This window comes from Trichosurus vulpecula, chromosome X, assembly GCF_011100635.1.
Source record: "Trichosurus vulpecula isolate mTriVul1 chromosome X, mTriVul1.pri, whole genome shotgun sequence".
Taxonomy (NCBI): Eukaryota; Metazoa; Chordata; class Mammalia; order Diprotodontia; family Phalangeridae; genus Trichosurus; species Trichosurus vulpecula.
In genome coordinates, this window is record NC_050582.1 from 40,567,924 (window position 1) to 40,593,487 (window position 25,564).

The 25,564-nt window shown below is 43.5% G+C and overlaps 1 protein-coding gene across 1 annotated transcript in view; it reads right to left on the minus strand.

Annotated features, from left to right (window-relative positions):
- Nucleotides 1-18,011: 18,011 nt before the first annotated feature.
- Nucleotides 18,012-25,564, minus strand: part of SAGE1 (sarcoma antigen 1) — a 67,322-nt gene continuing 59,769 nt past the window's right edge. Inside the window, 3 exon segments of the mRNA XM_036739813.1 lie at nt 18,012-18,022; nt 20,630-20,781; nt 23,382-23,475. Coding sequence (XP_036595708.1) covers nt 18,012-18,022; nt 20,630-20,781; nt 23,382-23,475 — 257 coding nt within the window.

Consider the following 25,564-nt stretch of genomic DNA (forward strand, 5'->3'; position numbering starts at 1 on the left):
AAGAGTCAGACCAGACTGAACATCAATAGACTCACCATCCTGCTCACCACAGCAGCTCTTCCAAACCTTTTCATCCCTCCCTAAACCTCCCTGGGTTCCCTCTCCCCTCCCCTCTCAGCTGAGAACCTTGCCTCATACTTCACTGGAAATTTGAAGCCATTTGCCCAGAGCTCCCTCTTCTCCCCTCCTTTTCCTCATCTCACATCAGTCAGATGTCTTCTCCTTCACCTCTGGCTCACATGAAGAGGTGGCCCTTCTCTTTGCCCAAGCAAACCCCTCTACATGCACAAATTGATCCCATTCCATCCTGTCTTCTCCAGCAGGGTGACCTTTCTATCATCCCCCCTCACTTATCTTCAATCTCTCCATTCTATTTCCCCCTTTCCTACAAACATGCTCATGTCTCCCCCATCCTCAACAAGTAACTTGTTTTGTCCATCCCTGCTGTCATCCCAGATCTCCCCTCCCTTTTATGGCCAACTTCCTTGAGAAGGCCTTCTACAACCTCTGCCTCTGCTTCCCTATTTTTTCTCTCAGTCTGCCTTCTGACTACATCATTCAACTGAAACTGTTCCCTCCAAAGTTACCAGTGAGCTCTGAATTGCCAAATCCAATGGCCTTTTCTCAACCCTGATCCTTCTTGACCCCTCTGCAGTCTTTGACACTGTCAATCTCCCTCTTCTCCTTGATACTTCCTTCTCTCTAGGTCTTTGTAACACTGCCCCCTCCTTCCTTCCTACCATCTAACGGCTCCTCCTCAATCTCCTTGGCTGGGTCTTCATCCGGGTCATGCCTGTTAACCATGGGTGTTTCCCATGCCTCTGTCCTGAGCCCTCTGCTCTTCTTCCTCTACACTTTCACTTGGTGATCTCAGCAGCTGCCATCAATTCAACTATCATCTGTATACAGATGATTCTCAGATTTATATATCCACTCCTAGTCTCCCTCCCAACTTACGAGCTTGCATCTTCAACTGGCCATTGAATTGTACTATAAACCAATAATCATTAAAAAGATTTAGTACTAATTAAAAAGAAATGAGGTTGATCAGTGGAACATATTAGGTACACAAAACACAGAAGCAAAAAACCCAGCAGGTTAGTGTTTTATTAAACCCAAAGATCCCAGTTACTGAAGGGAGGATGCACTATCTGACAAAAACTGCTAGGAAAACTAGATGGCAATCTGACAGATATTAGGGTTAGACCAATACTTCATATCATATACCAAGATAAGCTCCAGATGGATACATGACTTAGATATAAAAAGTCACATCATAAACAAATTAGAGGCCAAGGAAGGGGTTACTTTTTATATCTATGGATATGTGAAGAGTTTATCACTAACCAAGTGGTGGAAAGAATCACACAAGATAAAATGTACCATTTTGAGTATGTAAACTTAAAAAGGTTTTGCACAAACAAGTCTTATACAGTAAAAATTAGAAGAGAAACAGGCAACTGAGAAAAATCTTCGCAACAATTTTCTCTGGTAACAGTCTCATTTCCAAGATTTATAAGGAACTGATTTATGACTAAGAATGGTTCCCCAATAGACAAATGGTCAAAGGTTACAAACAGGCAGGTTTCAAAGAAAGGAATCCAGGCTACCGACAATCATATGAAAAAAATTCTCTAAATCACTAGTAACTAGTGAAATACAAATTAAAGCAACTTTGAGGTTCCACCTCATACATATTACATGGGCAAAAATGAAAAATATTGGAAGGGCTATGGGAAAGCAGGTACAACAATGCAAGTGTTGGTGAAACAGTGAATTGGTTCGGCCATTCTGGAAAGCAATGTGGAACTATGACTAGAAAGTCACCAAAGTGTGAATACACTTTGACCCAGATATACCACTACTAGGTCTATATTCCAAAGAAATTAAAGAAGGAAGAGGATCTGTACATATAAAAATACTTATAGTAGCTCTTTTTGTGGTAGCCAAGAATTGGAAATTAGGGCTGTCCTATTAGGGGATAGCTAAAAGAACTGTGGTATGCAAATGTAGTGGAACATTACTGTTCCATAAGAAATGAAGAAGTGAACCATTTTGGAGGAAACTGTGAAGATCTCTACGAACTAATGCAAATTGAAGCAAACAGAACCAGTAGAACAATTTATACAATGAGCACAGCATTATAGAAAAAAAAACAACTTTGAAAGATATTAGAACTCTGATCAATGCAACGATAAATCATGAGTCTCCAAGACTAAAGATGAAGCATTTGATAAACTTAAAATGTAAAGAGAGAGAGAGAGAGAGAGAGAGAGAGAGAGAGAGAGAGAGAGAGAGAGAGAGAGAATGAGGGAGGGAGGGAGAGATTTTTGGCAGAGCCAATGGGCGATATTTTTTTTACTGAACTCCGTAGATATGAATTGGGTTTTTTAATTGCTCAATGGAGGGTGGTAGTGTCAGGGACAGATTAATTTTAAATACTTGTTACTTGAAAATTTTTTAAAGTACTACAAAAAAGATTATCCAGCTTCTAGAAAAGACTCCTCGTGGGCCATTAGTAATAGTATTACCTAGTCTTGGAACATAAGTGATTGCCCTAAGACCCAGTATCTGGATCTTTTACTAATGGAGAGTCAGTAAATAAGTCTGCTTTGGGCTCCCACCACTCACTCCCAAGCACCTATAGCAGCAGCCAGTAAGTATGTTGGTGGTAAACGGATCCATGTTGCTCTCAGTATTGACAATGGCTGGATTTTTGTTTGTTTAAAAAGTTATTAAATACCTACTGTGCTCCAAGAAATGTTCTGGAAATTAAAAGACAGACAGACAGACAGAAAGAAAGAAAGAAAGCAAGGAAGGAAGGAAGGAAGGAAGAGAAACAATTCCTATTCTTTCTGACCTCCAGTTGCTTTTTTTTAACTGAATGATTATTATACTTAATTTTTAAAAACTTAATTTGATCCTCCTACTACCCCTCTCCCAGCACTGAGCAAAAAAAAAAAATACAAACCTGAAGAACCAATCCTCCCATAAATATCTACATAGTCCAAAGGAAAAATCCCATATTGGCCCTCACTGAAAATGTATCCTTCTTTCTATATTTTAAATTCATCACCTGTCAGAAGGTGTGGTGTGTTTCATCTTTATTCTTTTGGATTTGTGGTTTATCACTGCATTGAACAGAGTTCTAAAGTCTTTCAAAGTTATATTTTCTCTACAGGGTGTTGCAGAAGTCTAAAGGCAGTTTTAAGCTTTAAGAACTTAAAACTTTTGGAACACCCTGTGTAATGCTACGATCACATTGTATGAATCGTTCTCCTAATTCTGTTTTCTTTCATTTGCATCACTTCATAGAGGTCTTCCCAGTGGTTTCTAAAACTACCCCTTTATCATTTCTTATGGGACAGCAACATTCCATTACATTCATATACCACAATTTGTTCAGTTATTCCCTAATATGAGGACAGCCCCTTCATTTCCAGTTTCTGGCTACTACAAAAAGAATTGCTCCAAATATTTTTGTATATATGGATCCTTTTCCTCTTCCTTTGATTTCTCTGGGGTATAGGCCTAGTAATGATATAGGTGGATCAAAGAGTATGCACAGTTTGGCAACTTTCTGGTCACAGTCCCAAATGGCTTTTTTTAAAAGAGCCTCAGTCTTCCCATCTCACTGAGACTGGAAGTGCACAAACTAAGGGTTGGGCAGATCCCAGTAGTGAGCATCATTTCTGACCTGGGTCAGTGCATCCCTCCTTAGTCAGCTGGGAGCCCTCATCTCTCACCATATTGGTGCCAAATTTAAGGATTTAATAGGGATACCCTATTGGCTTAGCCTACTGAAGCTCCAATTTCCTAAATTCAAGGGATCCACCAATCTCAGCCTTCCAGGTAGCGGGGATTGTAAACATGAACCGCCCTAACCAGCTCTTAACTGCTTTTCAGAATGGTTGAACCAATTTAGTTTCACCAACACTCAAGTGACATTGCAGCAATTTTTTCTTTTTAAATTTAGAGTATTTTTCTCATATATTTTTTGCAAGAAGTTTTTCCCATTCCTTCTTAACCTTATTGTTTTCCCTCTGAGAACATCCCTACTTTATGTGCTATATAGCTTGTTTGTATACTTATTTGCATGTTATCTACCCCATTAGATTGTGACCTCCTTGAGAGTAGGGATTTTTTTTTTTACCTTTCTTTGTAACAGCAGTGCTTAGCACAGTACCTGCACACAATAGGTGCTTAATAAATGTTTGTTGACTGACTGTTGGTAGCTTGGATTTTTTCCTTTGAACATGGAATGACAGGATTTTCAACACATTTCCACCATACTCATAGCTCAGGGGAGAACAAGCTATTTAAGAGTGTCAAATGCGCTCAGGGAATAATGAGAGGAACTCCCCCTCCCCCCTTATCCCAATGTCATCTAAAAAATTTATGTCTAGAAAATAATTTATATAAATCAAAAACCACCACCCCTAAACATAGTGATTTTTCCAAGAAGCCTTGCTCTGCCCCCCTTTTTTCCCTCTTTTTGCCGCAGTTCTGCACTACGCAGCTGTAAGGTTTGCTGCAGTCTCTCTCTCTGGTCCCTAGGGACAGCATCTCCAAAATAAACAGGATTGGTCTCTGGAGCTGGCTGCATCCGTCCAGTACTCTAGCAGGCTACTCTTGAAGGCTAGTGAAACCTTAGGATGCTAATATCTCTAGAGGAGTCTTAAACGGACTTGAGTACCTCTTTTAAATAGATAGGCACCTGTACAACGACTAATTTGCATCCTCTAATTCTTCATTGCCAGGTTCTTGGTGCTCAGAGGATGTGGAGCGCGAACGCGAATACGCCGGAGAAGGCCGCCCAGGCCCCAGCCCCGGAGATGGTCCAGCAGAAGCAGACCCCAGACCCAGTTGGGGAGGTGATCGAGCAGAAGTCGACCGCCGCCGCAGTCCGGTATGGGCTCTTGCAGAAGGCCGGGCTGCCCCCAACCCCTGTCCGGTGCGGGCTCCCGCACAGGGCCGGCCCGGCCCCCGCCCCAGCCCGGGAGGTGATGCGACAGAAGGCAACCCCGGGCCCCGCCCCAGCCCAGGAGGGGGTCCGGCCAAAAGCAACCCCGGGCCCGGCCCCAGCCCCGGTCACTGTCCCGGCCCCGGCCCCGGTCACTGTCCCGGCCCCGGCCCCGGCCCCGGTCACTGTCCCGGCCCCGGCCCCGGCCCCGGTCCCGGCCCCGGCCCCGGCCCCGGCCCCGGTCCCGGTCCGGGCCCCGGCCCCGGCCCGGGCCCCGGCTCCGGCCCCAGTCCCCGGGGGGGTCCGTCAGAAAGCAACTCCGGGCCCCGCCCCCGCCCAGGAGGGGGTCCGACCGAAAGCGACCCCGGGCCCCGCCCCCGCCCAGGAGGGGGTCCGATCGAAAGCGACCCCGGGCTCCGCCCCTGCCCAGGAGGGGGTCCGACAGAAAGCGACCCCGGGCCCCGCCCCTGCCCAGGAGGGGGTCCGATCGAAAGCGACCCCGGGCCCCGCCCCTGCCCAGGAGGGGGTCCGACAGAAAGCGACCCCGGGCCCCGCCCCTGCCCAGGAGGGGGTCCGACAGAAAGCACCCGCCGGCTCCGCCCCTGCCCAGGAGGGGGTCCGACAGAAAGCACCCGCCGGCTCCGCCCCTGCCCAGGAGGGGGTCCGACAGAAAGCACCCGCCGGCTCCGCCCCTGCCCAGGAGGGGGTCCGACAGAAAGCACCCGCCGGCTCCGCCCCTGCCCAGGAGGGGGTCCGACAGAAAGCACCCGCCGGCTCCGCCCCTGCCCAGGAGGGGGTCCGACAGAAAGCACCCGCCGGCTCCGCCCCTGCCCAGGAGGGGGTCCGACAGAAAGCACCCGCCGGCCCCGCCCCTGCCCAGGAGGGGGTCCGACAGAAAGCACCCGCCGGCTCCGCCCCTGCCCAGGAGGGGGTCCGACAGAAAGCACCCGCCGGCCCCGCCCCTGCCCAGGAGGGGGTCCGACAGAAAGCACCCGCCGGCCCCGCCCCTGCCCAGGAGGGGGTCCGACAGAAAGCACCCGCCGGCCCCGCCCCTGCCCAGGACGGGGTCCGACAGAAAGCACCCGCCGGCCCCGCCCCTGCCCAGGAGGGGGTCCGACAGAAAGCACCCGCCGGCCCCGCCCCTGCCCAGGACGGGGTCCGACAGAAAGCACCCGCCGGCCCCGCCCCTGCCCAGGACGGGGTCCGACAGAAAGCACCCGCCGGCCCCGCCCCTGCCCACGAGGGGGTCCGACAGAAAGCACCCGCCGGCCCCGCCCCTGCCCACGAGGGGGTCCGACAGAAAGCACCCGCCGGCCCCGCCCCTGCCCAGGACGGGGTCCGACAGAAAGCACCCGCCGGCCCCGCCCCTGCCCAGGACGGGGTCCGACAGAAAGCACCCGCCGGCCCCGCCCCTGCCCAGGACGGGGTCCGACAGAAAGCACCCGCCGGCCCCGCCCCTGCCCAGGAGGGGGTCCGACAGAAAGCGACCCCGGGCCCCGCCCCTGCCCAGGAGGGGGTCCGACAGAAAGCACCCGCCGGCCCCGCCCCTGCCCAGGACGGGGTCCGACAGAAAGCACCCGCCGGCCCCGCCCCTGCCCACGAGGGGGTCCGACAGAAAGCACCCGGAGGCCCCGCCCCTGCCCACGAGGGGGTCCGACAGAAAGCACCCCCCGGCTCCGCCCCTGCCCAGGAGGGGGTCCGACAGAAAGCCCCCGCCGGCCCCGCCCCTGCCCACGAGGGGGTCCGACAGAATGCACCCCCCGGCTCCGCCCCTGCCCAGGAGGGGGTCCGACAGAAAGCACCCCCCGGCTCCGCCCCTGCCCAGGAGGGGGTCCGACAGAATGCAACCCCAGCCGCTGCCCCCGCCCCAATTCCAGCCCCAGCCCCAAACCCATCCCCAGTCCCAGTCCCAGTCCCAGCCCCAGCCCCAGCTCGGGAGGTGGTAGCCCAGAAGCCCAACCTAGCCAGGGTGAAGGCCGACCCTGCCCCCGTCCGGGAGATGGCCCCGAACAAGGCCACCCCGGCTCCGGCCCCGGCCCGAGAGGCGGTTCGGCAGGAGCAGCAGCCAGCCCTGTCCTCAGCTCAGGGGGTGATTCGAGAGGAGCTGATCCCGGGCCCGAACCCGGTCCGGGTGGTGCTGCGGCGGAAGCTAGGCCCGACCCCAGCCCAGGGTGTGGTCTGTTGGCAGAAAAGCGGCCCGACCTGGGTCCTGGAGGTGGTCCGGGAGAAAGCTCCCGCGGCCCCCGCCCCGGGGGCCCCCGCTCCTGCTCCGGCTCCTGCTAGGGCCCAGGAGGAGAGGGTCCGGAAGAAGGCCTCCGGGAAGGCAACAGCGAAATCGGGTACCCGAGTCCCAGAAGCAGAGGGGTACGAGGAGAAGAAAGCGAGAATGGAGAAGAGGAAGAAGGAGAAGAAAGAGAAGAGGAAGAAGATGGAGGTAGTAGAGTTGTTGGACGATGATGAGATGGAGGTGGTGGAAGTGAAGGATGATGATGATGAGGTGCAGGTGGTGGAGGTGGTGGAGGTGAAGGATGATGATGATGATGTGGAGATAGTGGAGGTGGTGGATGATGTGGTGGATTTGTTGGGTGAGGATGGCGATGATGATGACTTTGACTATGAGGTAGCTGGGCCGGCGCCCAGGGAGAATGATGAAGATGACCTGTGGTTTCAGCTTCTTCGGATAGAGGATCTCGCAGGGCCCTTGGGACCCTGCCTACCTCTGTTTGAGGACTTGGAGGACTGGACCCACACTCGGGTCAGGTCGGTAATTGCCGGCTGGGTGATGGATTATTTATGCATGAATATTTGTCATGCCTTCTGTGATGACCTCTCTGAGGAATTCAACCAGAATATCACTGCTATGGAGGCTGTTTCTTGTGGGATCCACAACCGATCACTCCTTCAGCTAAAAACTGTGCGCATATGTCAGTTTTTAAAAAGAATTTCCAAAGGAAAATCCATAGACTTGCGGTTTGATGCCAATATAGTCAATACTCCCTTGGAATCAGCATTGGCTATGTGGATTAGAATGGGTTACCGTAAAGATAAACGTTTTGAAGACATCCATGATTTACTTAGAATTCAGGCTGTAGCAATTTGCCTGGAGAAAAGAGGCTTCAGAGAAGCAGAGGCAGTCTTTAGGAGAGTATTTGGTGAAAATGACACCAATAGGCCTCTAAAAAAGATCCTGTTTAAAGTAGTGTCTAAGAAAGATCCTAACCATACTTTTTTTAACCACTTCAGCTATGACAGCCTGATAAGGAAAGTCAAGGCTTTTGTGCACTATGTGATAAGTGAAAAATCATCGAGCTTTCTAATCAAGAAAGCAACAAAAATAGTGAAAAATACTCCTGCGGAAAATGAAATTGTCAGGCAGAGTGAAGAAAATAATAACCACATTATCATAGAGGAATCTGCAGAAGGTCCGAAATTTGTCGTCAGGTCTGATATAAATTTCTTTTCTCTCACACAAATGAAACGCCGGAGATCAAAGCAAAGAGTTTTGGATGACACAGGAAGAGAAATGGGCCCTCAAAGAAAGAAGGCCAAGCAAAAGAGCAAAAACATTGTCATCCATGATGTGGAAAGCACTGAAGACGACAATGAGGATGCCAATGAAGCCAGCACCTCTGAAAGACCTCCTAGCAAGAAAAGGAGAACGTGGACCTGGGAGGAAGACATGAAGCTGAGGTCTGGGGTGAAAAAATATGGAGAGGGCCAATGGAAGAAAATCCTCTCACGTTATGCATTCCACGACCGAACAAACGTGATGTTAAAGGACAGATGGAGAACCATAAAGAAAGCAGAAGTACTTTCTTCGGACAGTGAGGACTGAGTATGTCTGCAAAGGTTCATAAAAGGTGAATAAGAAGAGAAAAAAAGCATCTCGATCAATGGCTTTGTTTAAAACTTAACCAATCGATGTTGTATTTTGAAGTTTTAAAAATGTTTTGGTGTGATAGTATATTTTCTCTGGAACAAAGTCATTTGACAGGCTTCTTATTACTATTTTCTTAAGCCTTACGCTAGTGGGAAAAGTCAGGTTTTTTAACCATGCCACATACTTTCTTACACACACACACACACACACACACACACACACACACACACACACATGAAGCCTCAGAAAAGAAAAAAAATTATGACCATTGTTTTATTCAGTCTATATGAAATGACCTGAAAACATAAGTCTTTTATTAAACCAAATTTGAATGTTCTGAGTCATTGCAGAATATCGTCCTCTTAAACTAGGAGACGATGACTTGGTTTTACGGCCTTTGTGTGTCACTTAATTTTTAAGGCTCTCTGATAAAATCCCAAGTGTACAATGTTACTTCAGTATTATATATCTTCCTATGAGGAAGGTTAAAGATAATAAATGATACACCTAAATCAAAACTTATACTATTAGTTAGTATGTGATATAGCCATGTTTGGCTTTTTTAAATTAAATTTTTAAAAACGAAGATCCACCTTCTTTCTCTCCTCCATCCCCCAACTGAGAAAGCAAAAAAACCCAAAAAACAAAAAACAACAAAAACCCCAACCAAAAAAAAAAAAACCAACTCAAGAACAAAATCCTTGTTACAAATATATATATGGTCATTCAAAGAAATTTCTGCATTTGGCTATGTCCAAAAAAAATTAAGTGTCAGTCTGCCCTCTGAGTCTGTCACCTCTCTGTCAAGAGATGGATAGCCTGTTTCATCATGAATTCTCTTGAATTTTTATTGGTTGTTGTGATCAGAATTTCTAAGTCTTTCAAAGTTGATTGTCTTTCCAATATTGTTGTTACTGTATAAATTGTTCTCCAACTTTGTTCCAATAGACATTTAACTTAAATGTTAGGCTAGACTTCTGTAGTACATGGAAATGTACACCAAGTTCTATGATTTTGATGTTATTTAACATAATGCCAGCAAAGTGGTTGAATTGTACTGTGAACGCTTGAGACTTGATACCTCAATTAGCAATTTTAATATCACTCTGATTATTACTGCTTAGCATAAGTGTGTTGTTCACTTCTCTAGGATTTTGTTCTTCACATGTCTTGGTCAAGGAATATTTACAATGACTTATTAGTAGCTATGAATGTACCAAATTAGCTAGAATGTGTTTCTTCCTTAAATTAGCAAACTAAGAACAAATAACATCTGCCAATTTAATTTATGATAATTCTAGAGTTGCTTGGCCTCTGTTATATGTTGAAGTTTGTATATAGGATTTAAGTATGTCTGTGTGTCCTTTCCATTTCCTATTTAATTCAGTCTTTAAAAAATAAAATGTTTCTGTCTCAACGTTCCAAATGTTTTTCACATATTCAGCACCAGCACAGCCAGAGTAATGGGCCTTTCCCAAATTAAAAGCCCCTGTCTGGCATTTCTTTTGCCTTAAAGAGGGGAGAGAGGGTAATATGGGAAGAACCATGGGTTTTTCCCTCTTTCTTTAGAAATCTTTTTTTAAGAATACAATGGGGAAATACGGGTTACAGTCATCTTTGAGGAATGTGTCTGTTCTGTAGAATAAGGAACATTCACACAGGCTTACCTTAAAAAACTCCACTAGACAAAAACCCAGTCTCTTCTGCTTATAAACCTTCTGCAGCTTACTGTCACTCATGCTGGTATTTCACGTTCCACATTTCCTAGTTTTATTTCACAATATTTCCCTTCATAGCCAAATTGGCCAGAAAGCTGTTTCCAGATCTCATACTACACCCTCCCTGCTCCCAACCCCCCTCCTCTGAGAAAAGGTATGCTTTGGTATAAACTCAGCCGCTAATTCTGATTCACATCGATGGCCGAGCTGATATGGACTAGACTAGATGGCTGTGGAGGTCTTTTCTGTGATTCTTACGATGTACCATTAGAATCAAATGAGATCACATACAGAAAGTGATTTTCTCACTTTAAAGTGCTATGTAAATGCTAACTATGTTATTATTGTTAGTAGCAGTATTTTATGAGACAAATGTCCTAATTCCTATACTAGTGAAGGATAAAGCAAAGAATTATAAACAGATATTATTATTAATGATTATCAAATAAAATTTTAAAATAAAATCCTGGAGGGAAAAAAACCTACAGGAATTTATTTTAAAACTCACTGTGATCAAGTTAGATTTATACTATGGATGCAAAGATGGTTCAATAGTACAAGAATAATTAACAAGCATATTAAAAACAAAAACATAACCACATGATTATATATTTAGATGCAGAAAAAATCCTGTGACAAAGTACAATTCATTTATACAAACAACCCTACATAACATAGGCACAGGAAGATCTTTTCTATATAATAAAAAAGTATTTAACACCCAAAGCTAGCATTACATGCAATGGGGAAACACCCAAAGCTTTTGTAATAAATAGAATAAAGCAAAGATACCCCCCTTTCCATGCCATTATTTGACATGGTTTGAGAAATGTCAGTAATAGCAACAAGATGAGAACAATTAAATATATAAAGATAGGCAAAGAGGATACAGTTATTCCTATTTGCTGATGGTTTACTTAGAAAGTCCTAGGGAATCCGCAAAGAAAAAGTTAATTAAATGCTTCATTAAAGTAACGGGTTTTAAAAAAATAAAGTAACAGGTTTGTTTGTTTTTTTTAAACAAAATATACTCACAAAATCAACAGCATTTCTTTATAGCAATCACAAGATTCAGGAGGGAATACTAGAAAGAGAAACCCTATTCAAAATACCTGCAAAATGCATGCAATATCTAGGAATCAATCTACGAAAGCACATTCAATAACTATAGATCCAGTTACAAAATGACCCTTTAAGAAATAAAGAACAACAAATAATTGGAAGGATATTCAATGCTTATGGCTGGTTCCAATGTAATAAAAATGCCGATACTGACCAAATTAGCTTGACAGCATCAGAGCTATATCAGATTACCAAAGGGGTACTTTACAAACGTAGATAAAATCAAAATAATTTGGAGGAACAAAAAATCTAGAATGAGGAAATAATGAGAAAAAAAGGAATGAAGGAGGAATGAGCAGTTCTAGACTTGGCATTATTTTACAAAGTAGTAACCATTAAGCCTATTTGGTATGGATTAAAAAAATGGAAAAGTAGATCAATGGAAGAGACTAGACAAGAGAGAATCATAAATAACTGAACTTAGTAGCCCAGTGTTTGATAACTCTGAAAACATAAATTAACAAGGAAAGGACTCTCTATTTGACAAAAATTGCTGGAAAAATGGAAAGCAGTCGCTGTCAGAAGCTGGGCCCAACAAATTAAAAAAGGGATGTGAGTTGAATGTTAAAAATGACATAAAATTTGGGAGGGAGGGAGAGCATATACCTTTCACAGCTGTGGGTAGCAGTGAATTCTTAACTAACAACAGATAAAGGCAATTTTAAAAGATAAAACAGATCATTTTGATTAAGTGAAATTGAAAAGCTTTTACATAGACATGTTGATTGGGGAAAAAAATCTCTGATAAATGTTTGATAGTCAAGATATATAGGTAACTAACAAACATATAAGACCAAAAGTCAATTCCTTAATAAGTGGTCAAAGGATATGAACAAAGAGTTATCAAAAGAAGAAGTGCAAACTATTAACAACCATATGAAAGAATGTGCCAAATCACTATTAATACCAGAAATGAAAATCATAACAACTCTAAGGTATTACTTCACAACCAGAAAATTGGCAAAGATGACAAAAGACAGAACTAGTGTTAACAGGATTATAGAAGGACAGGTACATGAAAGCACTGTTGGGAGAGTTATGTATTGGTCTAACCATTCTGGAAAACAATTTTGAATTATCTGAAGAAAGTGATTATAATGTCCATAGCCTTTGATCCAGAGATTCCACTGTATGACACACACCCCAAGGGGGACAACAATAAAAAAGAAAGGCCTCACATACACCACATTGTTTTTCAGAGATGTCAGACATGTAGGCTACATGCAGCCCACAACACTCCCTAGTACAGTCCAAATCAGATTAAAATGTAATTGGGAAATATTTAATAAAATAAAAAATATAGTAAAACACAGATAATATTACATTTTAAAACTCCATCAACATGTGGCTCACAGGGACCCTCATGTACACTTTACCCTTTCTCTTTCAATTTGTGAGCACTGATTTATAACGGCACTTTTTGCAGTAACGAAGGCCAAAAACCAAAGTAGATGTCCACAGATTGGGGACTGGCTAACCAAGGTGTGGTGTATGAATGTAATAGGATATTACTATGCTCTGAGATGGAAAATATGACTGTGGAGAAAATGGGTCAATAGACATTTATTAAGCATTGCTATGTGCCAGGCACTGTGCTACACACTGGGATTACAAAGAGGAGCAAAAGACAGTGCCTGTCTTGGAGGAGCTCAAAATCTAACGGGGAGACAACAAACAAGCTATATACAGGGAAAAAAGGAAATAAGAGAAGGAAGGCACTAGAATTAAGAGGGATTGAGAAAGGCTTCCCGGAGAAGATGGGGTTTTGAGATTTAAAAGAAGCTAAGGAATCCAATAGACAAAAATGAGGAGGGAGAGAATTCTAAGCATGAGGGACAGCCAGAGAAAATGTCCAGAGCGAAGAGATGGAGTGCTTTGTTCCTGGAACAGCCAAGAGGCCAATGTCATTAGATCAAGGAGTAAGGCTTAAGAAGACTAGAAAGGTAGGAGGGGGCTAGGTTGTAAAGGGCTTTGTATGCCCAACAGACCATTTTGTATTTGCTCCTGGAGGCAATAGGGAGCCACTGGGGTTTGTTGAATAGTGACATGGTTGGACCTGTGCTTTAGAAAATCACTTTGGTAGCTGAATAGAGGATGAATTGGAGTGGGGAGAGACTTGGGGCAGGCAGACTCACCAGGCAGATACTGCAATAGTCCAGGCATGAGGAGATGAGAGCTTGCACCAGAGTGGTGGCAGCGTCAGAGGAGAGAAGGGGGTGTATTGGAGAGATATTTCAAAAGTGAAATTGACAGACCTCGGCAATAGCTTGGATTTGGGAGGTGAGAGAGTGAGAAGTCCAGGATGACTCCTAGGTTGTAAACCTGGAGGACTGGGAGGATAGCATTACCCTCAACAGTAATAGGGAAGGTAGGATCGGGGAAGGCTTGGGGAAAAGATAATGAATCTCATTTTGGACATGCTGAGTTAAAGATTCCACTGGACATCCAATTCTAGATGTCTGAATGGCAGTTGGAGGTGCAACAATGGAAGTCAGCAGAGTGGTCAGGGCAGGATATAGGTACATTTGAGAACTGTCAGTATAGAGATGGAATTAAATCCCTTGGAGTTGATGAGATCACCAAGTGACACAGTATATATAGAGGGAGAAGAAAAGAGGCCCCAGGATAGAAGTCTGTGATACACCTACGGTTAGAAGATATGATCTGGATGAGGTCGTAGACTGGCAAGGAATGGTTGGCTAGGTAGGAGGAAAACCAGGAGAGAGCAGTGTCACAAAAACCTCCAGAGAGGAGAACATCAAGGAGAAGGCGCTCAACAGTGTCAAAGGCTGCAGAGAGGTGGGGAGAATGAGGATGGAGAAAAAGCTGTTGGATCTGGCAATGAAGAAATTATTGGGAACTTTGGAGAGAACAGTTTCAATGAAATGACGAGGTTGGAGGCCGGATCTTAAGGGGATAAGAAGAGAGCGAGGGAGACAAAGTGGAGGTACCTATGGTACAGGGCCTTCTGGAGGAGATAGAGGACAAGAGTAAGGATCCAGGGAGGGTTTCTTGAGGATGGGACAAACATGGGCATGTTTATGGGCAGTACAGGTAAGGAGCTGGTACGTAAGGAGAGATATAAGTGATAGAGTGAGGATGGCAAAGAGGGCAGTCTGGTGAAGGAGACAAGATGGAATGGAAAAATCACTTGAGCATATATAGAGGCTTGGGTAAGAGTAGGGCAGCTAGGTGGCACTGCAGTGCCTGGAGTCGGGAAGACTCATCTTCCTGAGTTCCAATCTGGCCTTAGACACTTACTAGCTGTGTGACCCTGTTTGCCTCAGTTTCCTCATCTATAAAATGAGCTGGAGAAGGCAATGGGAAACCACTCCACTATCTGCCAAGAAAACGTCAAATGGGGTCACAAAGAATTAGACACAACTGAAGAACAACTGAATGACAAAGGAGCAAGAAGCAAGGGAAGATGTGTGAAATGATGCAAAGAGAAGTAAGCAGAACTAGGAAGGCAATCTATACAACACGAGTGCAAAAACCAAAAAGAACAATGGAAACCAAATGCTGTGAAATGATAACAATCTAGCTTGAAACCAAAGAAATGAGAGGGCACCTCTGCTTCTTTGCAGATGTGGAGGACCATGGCTACGGAATGCTGAATTTAATGGCAATCTTCTTTGCTGTGTTGGTAAGTGTTGCTGAACTGTTCTCTTCTCTTTTTAAAAAAAAATGTTCAAGCTCAGTGGAGCTAGGATTGAAACCAAGAATCACCTACCCAGCAAAACTGAGTATCATGCTCCAAGGCAAAATATGGATTTTCAATAAAATAGAGGACTTTCAAGCTTTCTCAGTGAAAAGACCAGAGCTGAATAGAAAATTTGACTTTCAAACACAACAATCAAGAGAAGCATGAAAAGGTAAACAAGAAAAAGAAATTGCAAGGGACTTACTAAAGTTGAACTGTTTTGTTTACATTCCTACTTGGACCTCAGTATTAGGGTAGCTGAAGGGAATATGCATATATATGTGTGTGTATATGTATGTATATATGTATGTGTATATATACATATGGGGGGCACAGGGTGAGTTCAATATGAAGGGATGATATCTAAAAGAAATAAAATCAAATTAAGGGATGACAGAGGAATATATTGAGAGAGGGAAAAAGGGAGAGATAGAATGGGGTAAATTATTTCACATAAAAGTGGCAAGAAAAATCAATTCTGTTGGGAGGGAAGAGGGGGCAGGTGAGGGGGAATGAGTGAATTTTGCTCTCATCAGATTTGACCTGAGGAGGGAATACCATACACACTCAATTGGGTATCTTACCCCACAGGAAAGAAGGAGGAAGAAGATAAAAAAGGGGGGATGATAGAAGAGAGGGCAGATGGGGGAGGAGGTAATCAAAAATAAACACTTTCGAAAAGGGACAGGGTCAAGGGAGAAAATTGGATAAAGGGGGATAGGTTAGGAAGGAGCAAAATATGGTTAGTCTTTCACAACATGAGTATTGTGGAAGGGTTTTACATAATGATATGCATGTGGCCTATGTTGAATTGCTTGACTTCTTAGGGAGGGTGGGTGGGAAGGGAAGAAGGGAGAGAATTTGGAACTCAAAGTTTTAAAAACAGATGTTCAAAAACAAAAAGTTTTTGCATGCAACTAGGAAATAAGATACACAGGCAATGGGGCGTAGAAATTTATCTTGCCCTACAAGAAAGGAAGGGAAAAGGGGATGGGAGGGGAGTGGGGTGACAGAAGGGAGGGCTGACTGGGGAACAGGGCAACCAGAATACATGCCATCTTGGAGTGGGGGGGAGGGTAGAAAGGGGGAGAAAATTTGTAATTCAAACTCTTGTGAAAATCAATGCTGAAAACTAAATATAATAAATAAATTTAAAAAAAATATTTATCTATGTACAATCTTAGGAGTGTGAGTTGTACAGGCTACTAGTGTCCTTTCTCCTATGAGTAACATGGGAATTTGGAAGAGAGTGTGCCTTTGCATGTATATGGAATTATTTTTTGCAATTCACCTTATTATTCAGTTTTATTAAATGCCTTTTATGAGTTCATTTACACACATATGCATGAAGTCATAATGCCTATCTATATTTATATACCAATATCTTATATATGTATTTATGTAATATATGTGGGTATATATATGCATGTGTATGTATATATGTATATATCTGTGGGTGTAGATATAGATTTATATATTGTCTATACTCAATTTCTGCCAGACAGCTTTCTAGCTTTCTCAACAATTTTTTTTTTACCAAGTAATGAATTCTTATCCCCAAAACTTAAATATTTACATTTGTCAAACACAAAGCTACTGTAGTCCTTTGGTAGAATATATTGTATGTCTACTCTGTTCCACTGATCTACCATTCTATTCTTAGCCAGTACCAGATAGTTTTGACATTTACTGCCTTATATCATAGTTTAAGGTCAGGTACTGCTGAATCTCCTTCCCTTACATTCTTTTTCATTAGTTTCTTTGATATTCTTGACCTTTGGCTCTTCCAAATGAATAGTTATTATTTTTTCTAATTCAGTACATAACTTTTTAGTAATTCAATTGGTATGCCATTGAATAAATAGATTAGTTAGGTAAAATTTTATTTTTTATTATGTTGGCTTTGCCTACCCATGAACAATTAATATTTTTCCAATTACTTAAATCTGGCTTTATTTGTATAAAAGTGTTTTATAATTATCTTCATGTAATTCTTTTGTCTCTTTTGGCAGATATCAGGTATTTTGTATCATCTATGGTAAGTTTAAATATTCTAAAACAATATTGAATAATATTGGTGATACATAGTATAGTTTCCCTATTTATCTCTTTTAATTAAAATTTTCTAGCTTTAACTTTGTCTGAGATCATGATTGCTACCTCTGCTTTTTCTTTTTAATATCAGCTGAAACAATAAATTCTACTCCAGACTTTTATTTAAAAAAAAATGTTCGAAGGGATGGCATTCCAGGAACAGAAAGGGGGAGTATTGCATTGGGAAATGTAGGGGTTCCAAAAACAAAAGATCAAAGCACTCCTACTGAAACAGCTCCCTCAAAGGTTGCTGAGCCTCTTAACTGGCCAGATCCAATGGCTTTTTCTCAACCCTTACTGTACTCAAGTCAACAAGCATTTATTAAGCCCCTATTATGTGCCCAGAACTGTACTAAATACCGGGTATACAAAGAAACACAAAAACAGTATCTCATGGAGCTCACGTGAGGGAGATACCAGGCAAACAACTATGTTTAAACAAGATATATACAGGATCCAGTAGAGATAATCTCAGAGGGAAAGCTAGTACCAGTACTGAGGTCTCAGGAAAGGCTTCTTGCCAGTGAGGTTTCAGCTGAAACCTGAAGGATATTGGGGAAGCCATGAGGGTGAGGTGAGGAGGAGGAGTGCATTCCTGGCATAGAGGACAGCCAGGGAAAACATCCAAAGCTCAGAAGTGGAATGTATTATGTGAGCAAGGAACAACAAGGAGTGTCACTGGATCACAAAGTGGAGGGGAGGAAGGGTAGAAGATGGGAAAGGTGGGAGGGGGTGAGATTGTAAAGGGCTTTGAAAGAAATGGGATTTTCTATTTGATCCTGGAGATAATAGGGAGCCTATGGAGTTTATTGGGTGTGTGTGGGGTGGAGGTGACAGGGTGAGCTGAGTTTTTATTTTTCTCCTTAACCTCTTTGATAACTCTTGAGATAGTTGGCTATTGGTCTCCTGGATACTCTCTCCTCCCGTGACTTACAGGCCATTTCTTTCTCCTGATTCTATTTTGACTTGACCATTCTTTCTCAGTTTCTTCTCCTGGTTCATTGTCCATCTCATCACCACTAGACATGATTGCTGCCCTGGGGAGGCTGCCCCCAGCTATGTCCTGGGACCTATCTATATCTATCAGCTCCCATTGTGTCAATTAGCCAATAAGTTCAATAAGCACACACTTTTAGGAGTAATAAAACGATTTATTTTAAGAGTTCAAAGCTTATTTGTAAACAGATACAATTATCACAGAATTAATGACTTTAACAGTACTGCTCAAAAATAATTCTTTGTAGAACATGAAAAACTTTCACCATTTACAAAGCACAGTGAATACAAGTTTGCCTTGAGAAGTGCCATCCTCAGAGGATGAAAACAAAGTTGAGGTCAGGGATCTGGAAAATTTCAAATGTATTTTCACAAAATCTGTAAACAAAGCAAAAAGTCTGAAAGAGATTGTTCAAGGGACTGGCAGGAGGAATTGATCAAGAAACATGTATTAAACATGTGTGTGCTGGACACTCTTCTAAGCACTGGGGATACAAAGAAAAAGGGAAAATAGGCCCTGTCCTCAAAGAGCTTACATTCTAATGGGAGAGACAAAATGTACATATATAAGCATATATAAGAACCATATAGAAGAGATACAAGATAACCTGAGCAGCAAAGACACTGGCGGCTAGGGGGTGGGGGTAGAGGTGGGGGAGGGAGGGCTCGGGGACCTGGCAGATTAGGGGAAGGGAGTGGGGGCCTGGGAAAGGTCTCCTGAAGGTGGCAGCATCTGAGCTGTATCTTGAAGGATTTGAAGAGAGGAAGGTAAAGAGGGAGAACATCTGAGGCATGGGTAACAGCCAGTGCAAAGTTACTGAGATGGAAAATGGGGAATAGGAAACAGGCCAGTATGTATGGCTGGACCACAGAGGAGGAAGGTGTCAGGGAGTATGAGAGTGGGTGCAACCAGTGCTAGAAAAAAGGACCAGGGATACAGTGTCTCAGGGCTGCCTTTCTTTTTCATTCATACCCAATTAGCAGGTTTATTTACTTCTTGGCTCAGTCTACTCAGAAACCTGCATCATTTAAAAGGCATGGCTAAGCTAGACTTCTCTCTTTCCATTGGAGAAATAAGGGATTATGGGTGTAGTGGAATGTTGCATACACTGTCCAACTTAGTTGGTGTCAGTTCGTTTTGCTGAAATGGTTTTTTCTCATAAGGGAAGGCTCATTGAGGGTGAGGTGGGGGTGGGAAGGAGTGAGTAGATGAACAGAGATTTAGAAAGAACTAAAGTAAAAAAAAACAAACATCAAAGTAAGACTTTTAAAAATACAAGATTTAAATAATAGTTTGTGAAATTAGGGCTGTGGTGATGTCCACTGATTTATGAATGCATGGTAGCCAGGAGTGGGGTAGGTCATCTTTCCAGAGAAAGAGAAGCTCTGTGCAGGGTGCAGGAATCAGGCTTTGAGGCTTTCTACTCACTTTATGCAAAGGTATTTGTCAGGCCACTGAAAAAAAAAATCATCACCCTTCACAGGCAAAAGAAAGCCACCCCATTCCTTCTGAGGAGATTGCTATGGCTACATGTTCCAGCTTCTGCTGGCCAAGAGATTACAAATTAAAATGCTATCATAGCTGTGCTCAGATTCTTATACGATAAAGTTGCCTGAGAGGCAAAGGCAAAATTTTACACTGGATCTATTCATTAGAATAAGAGAACAGCAAATTTGTCATTTTTCTTTTTTTTTTGTTTTTGTTGTTTTTTGTTTTTTTTTTTTTGGCAGGGCAATTGGGGTTAAGTGACTTGCCCAGGGTCACACAGCTAGTATATGTGTCAAGTGTCTGAGGCCGCATTTGAACTCAGGTCCTCCTGACTCCAGGGCCGGTGCTCTACTCACTGAACCACCTAGCTGCCCCAAATTTGTCATTTTTCAAAAGGCTACTTTGGAAATTCAAATTTCTTAGTCATCATCGTCATCATCGTCGTCATCATCATCGTCATCATCATCATCATCATCGTCGTCATCATCATCGTCATCATCATCATCGTCATCATCGTCATCATCGTCATCATCGTCGTCATCATCGTCGTCATCATCGTCGTCGTCATCGTCGTCGTCATCGTCGTCGTCATGGTCGTCATCATGGTCGTCGTCATCGTCGTCGTCGTTGTCATCGTCGTGGTCATCGTCGTCATCATCATCACTGTCAACCTTGTTGTTGTCGCTGTCGTCATCGCTGTCATCCTCATTGTTGTCACTGTTGTGTTCAGTGTTAGTGGTATGGGTTGGGAGGTTGTGAAAGTGTATTTCTTCTAACAGCATCTGAAGACGTTGAATTAAAACTCGTTTTTTAAACCTGAAAGTAGTTATAAGAAAAAGATTCCGTCAACCAACATATTGTATCGTTCAAGTACCTTCTACATGCTAGGTGCTGAGGGGGATGTGAAAATGACTCGATGTGTAGGGTACACTACATCCTCATGTTGTTGAATCAACTGGGGCCTTTACTGACATACATCAGTCCTTTTCTTCTTCCCAAGTTGATGTAACTCTCTGAAGCGACTATTTCCAATTTATACCCTAATCCTTCCCACTAAGACACCATCTCTTGATTTACTGAGAAAATCAAGGTCATCAGGAATCTGTCTATCAGAATCCTTCTTCTTTGAGGCTCAATCCAGGTGGCGACCTCTACACCAAGAAGTCTTCTCCAATCCCCTTATTTACTGGGGTTCTCTCCTTCAACTTTGTATTTATTTATCTGTATACAAGATGTTGCCATCTTGTATACAGATGCAATAGTTCCCTGTCAGCTCCAAACTGATGATACTGTGATCTCAAATAAGGAAAAGGGATGTTCAGGTCAAGACACTACTTGGGTTAACCAAGTTACCCTATATACCATATTTGGAGATTGAATTGAATCTGTACCATCTGGAGGTCAAATCCTGGAATCAACTCTTCTGAATGCCTATCTCCTGTGCTTTGTCCTTCTTGTAATATGCTAGAAAATCTTACTTATCCTGGTTGGCTGAAAATGAGAATATCTTATAGTCATCATACTGGTAGAAATATAGACCGTGGGTTCCCCCCACCCCAAATGGCTTGTATAAAGCCTGAGTGTAATCAACCAATCAGTTGGCATTTATTAAGCATCTACTATGTACCAAGCACTGGGGATACAAAAGCAAGATGAGAGTCTCTGCCCTGAAGGAGCTTGGCTACATAGAGCTCCAAAGAGCTCTCCTTTTCAGGATGCAGTCCAGTGAGCACAACGTCCCAGGCCTCCAACATAAATCAACCTTCTTGTTAGGAGCTCAATAGGTTCGCTCAGTACCCTTTAAAAAGGGAGCTTGATGGAGTAGAAAGAACATGGGACTTGGAAGACTTGAGTCTGAAACCTAGCTTTGCCACCCCTCCCTCCACCCAGGCTTCTTAGCCATCATTAGTCATGTGACCCTGGGCAAATGACATAGCCACTGACTTACTCAGATGCAAAATGGGAATGCTATGGTCCATATACTGTTTGCCTTCTCAAGGGGTGGGGGGGTGGCAGGAGAAAGGGAGAGAATTTGGAACTCAAAAATAAAAAAAACTGAATGTCAAAAAATTTTAAGATGTAATGGGGAAATATTTAATGAAATAAATAAAAATGTAATTTAAAAAACAACAGGGATACTAGGCTTTATATTACCTGCCTTACAGGGCTGCTGGGAAGAAAAATACTTTGTGAAATAACAAGTATAAGCGTTGATGAGTCTGCCACTAGCATCAGCTTATAAAACTGGAAAATAAAGCTTGCAAAGGAATTTATTAAAAATAGCTAGGATTGATAAGAAGGCAGCTAGGTGTCTCAGTGGATAGGGCCTGGAGTCAGGAAGACCCGAGTTCAAATCTGACCTCAGACACTTACTAGCTATGTGACCATGGGTAAGTCACTTTATCCTGTTTTTGACTTAGTTTCCCCATCTACAAAATGAACTGGAGAAGGAAATGGCACGCCATTCCAGTATCTTTGCCAAGAAAATCCCCATTGGGGTCGTGAAGAGTCAGACACCACTGAAAACGACTGACCAACAGCATTGATATAGCGCTTTCGAGTTTACAAAACTTTACATAATGTTATATAATTTGACTCTCACAGTCCTGTAAAGTACAAAAAGGAGGAACTGCTGATCATTTTAACGTTTTCCACCAATGGTCACTCACAGGTTGTTGTTCATCCTTTGTTCTCGAAGAGGACTATGACATCAGGGAGGTGATGCCAAGACATGTAGCTGAACTGGATTTAAGTGAGGGAGGGCTGTGCAAAGTCACCAGCCTCACTTTCTCCTCCAGAGCCATCTGGGTCCAGTGGAAAAATGCAGATCAGGACCACTGGAGATGGGCCCAAAATGCTCACTATAGTACCTTAAGAAAGGCTCTTGTAGTCAAACGCATTATCTAGAGGTAGGCCTTCCTGCGTCTGTATTCTTGGCCAAAGACTCTGGTACTGGCTCTGCCTCTAATCCCTTCCTTCACTCTTTTCATTATCTCTGCCCCATGATTCCAGCTTGGATCCTGGCAAGGACAGAGAATTCCTGGAGAGCTCCAGGTACTTAGTCTGTGTGCCCATGAGAGACAGCACAAACTAGTTGTAGTGCTGGATCACAGAATGTCAGAGCTCAAAGGGTCTGTAACCATCCTCTAGTCTAAGGGCCTTATTTCAGAGGCTAAAACAGAGGCCTAGAGAGAGGAAAGCACTTGCCCACAGTTGCACAGGCAGTAAGGGCGAGAGCTGGGATCTGAACTGTACTGGCTCACTCCAAATCCCTGTCAGACTCCTGCTCACCCACTTGGTGGTAAAGGGAAGCAGGATGAAGGTAGAGTTAAAGGCCATCAAACCCTCCCTGCCCCAACCCTGCCCCTGCCCTGTCCTCAGCCTGTAAGGCCCGAGCATCTCTACTCAATACAAACCTTGCTGCCTCCTTGATTGCAACAAAAATCAAACGTTTCTGGGTTTCCACAGATCCATGTAGTTTTTCAAGCACAGTGAAGATCTTTTCATAATCTGAAAGCATTAAAAACACAGTGTTTTCTGTATGGTTTATTTTTCTTAAGGCACTTAAATTGTTGCTGAATTCAAGAAAACCAGAGCTAAGGAAAAACTGTGAGCTTAGCTTAGCTAGCAGCAGGGGCAGTATCTGGGCAAACCTTCTTTTGTTTGCATTCAAGCTAAAGAGCTTTCATATGTTAGGAGTACCTCCCTCCCGGGGCTCCAGTGAGGGTCAAACGAGATAATGTCTGGAAAGGGATTTGCAAATGTAAAATTAAAAAAATTAAAAAATAAAAAACCAAACAAAGCTCTCAAGGCTAGCTTCACACGGCTTATTGTTATTGGTTATTCTTCTTTCTCTTCTTGTTATGGGCAGCCAGGGTAGAACGGATAGAGTGTTGGGCCGACTCTGAGACTTACTAGCTGTATGACCCTGGGCCAGTCACTTCACCTGTCTGCCTCAGCTTCCTCATCTGCTAAATGGAAATCATGCTAGCACCTACCTCCCAGGGTCATTGTGAGGATAAATGAAATAATCAGAAAGCGCTTTTGCGCAGTGCCTGGTACATAGTAAGCACTGCGTAAACGTTAACTCTTGATTATTATTATATACTGTTTTTCTTCTGATAGTAAACTCTGTCCTGATAAACAGCATCCCTACAAAGGGCTCTATTTCAGACCTACATTTGGGATATTCCATATACAAACAGATGAAAGATCTATGACCTCCCCAGAATAGGGTTTATCCTCCAAAAACACAGATTGCAGTGTAGTTAGTTTGCTTGAGATACACCAAGAATCACAGGACTGGTTAAGCTTCAGAAGACAGATGTGGACGCGGATTGTCCTGAGTCCAAGCCCAGCACTCTGTCCATTACACCATGGCTCTGCCATACTTTCTACTTACTCTAAAGAGATACACACCCTTACTGATGGGTACATACTTCCCCAAAGTAGGACCTTCCCTCCCCCAAAACTGATCACAACATAGTGAGAAGTCCAAGGGAGTCTGCCATTATTGATGGGCACATCTTCAAAAATTCACTTCCCTGCTTGCCATTAGGGAATGCATTGTTGCTGTCCTCGTTGCTATTTGCAACTGATGAAGAGCCGAGGCTCGTGGTCTGAGATCTCATCTGGGGATTTCTACAATCAAGAACTCAGAGTGAAGAAGTGACAGCACAACTTGTCAAAGGAGATGAACAGTTTTCAAAAGAGAAGTGTAAACCATGAATAACCATGTAAAAAATGACCCACATCACTAAGATAAATGCAAATTAAAACTCTGAAGATTTCCCCTCATATCCAGCAAATTGGCAAAGATGAAAAAAGATGGAAATAGTCACTATTAGAGGGGCTGTGGGAAAACAGGCACACAAATACGCTATTGGTGAGACCATGAATCAGTGCATCCATTCTGGAAAACAATTTGGGATTAGGCCAGAAAAGCTATCAAACCATTCATATCCTTTGATCCAAGCAATTCCATTACTAGACATGTGGCCCATGGAGGGCAAATGGCAAAGTTGCCATATAGACCAAAATATGTAGAGCATCTTTCTCTTTTGTGGTAGCAAAGAACTAGAAATAAAGCTGGCATCCACCAGCTGGGGAATGGCTGAAGTGATTGGGGAATATGAAGGTAACAGATCCTATTGTTCTACCAAGAAATTACGAAAATGAAAAATTCAGAGAAACATGAGAAGGCTTGTAGGAAGTAGAGTCTAGTCAAAAAAGCAGAACCAGAAGAACGACATACACAATAACTCCAATAATATAAAGGAAAATAAAAGGCATCCAAACTCGGATTAAATGCAATGACCAACCTTGGTTCCAGAGGGTAGATGATGAAACACACTTCCCTCCTTTTGACAGAGTGGTGGGGGGCTACAGGTGCAGAATGTCACACAGGCTGTCAGACGTGGTCGTTGTGTTGGTTTTGTTTACCTGTTTTTCTTTTTTTACAAGGGAGGGTTCTATTGGGAGGGTGGGAGTGGAATATATGGGGAAGTGACCGTGATGTTTTAAAAAAGGCATCAATAAAATAAAAAAAAAGGACTCTGGGAGGGGAACTCAGTGCTCATAAGTGACCATACCTTGCCAA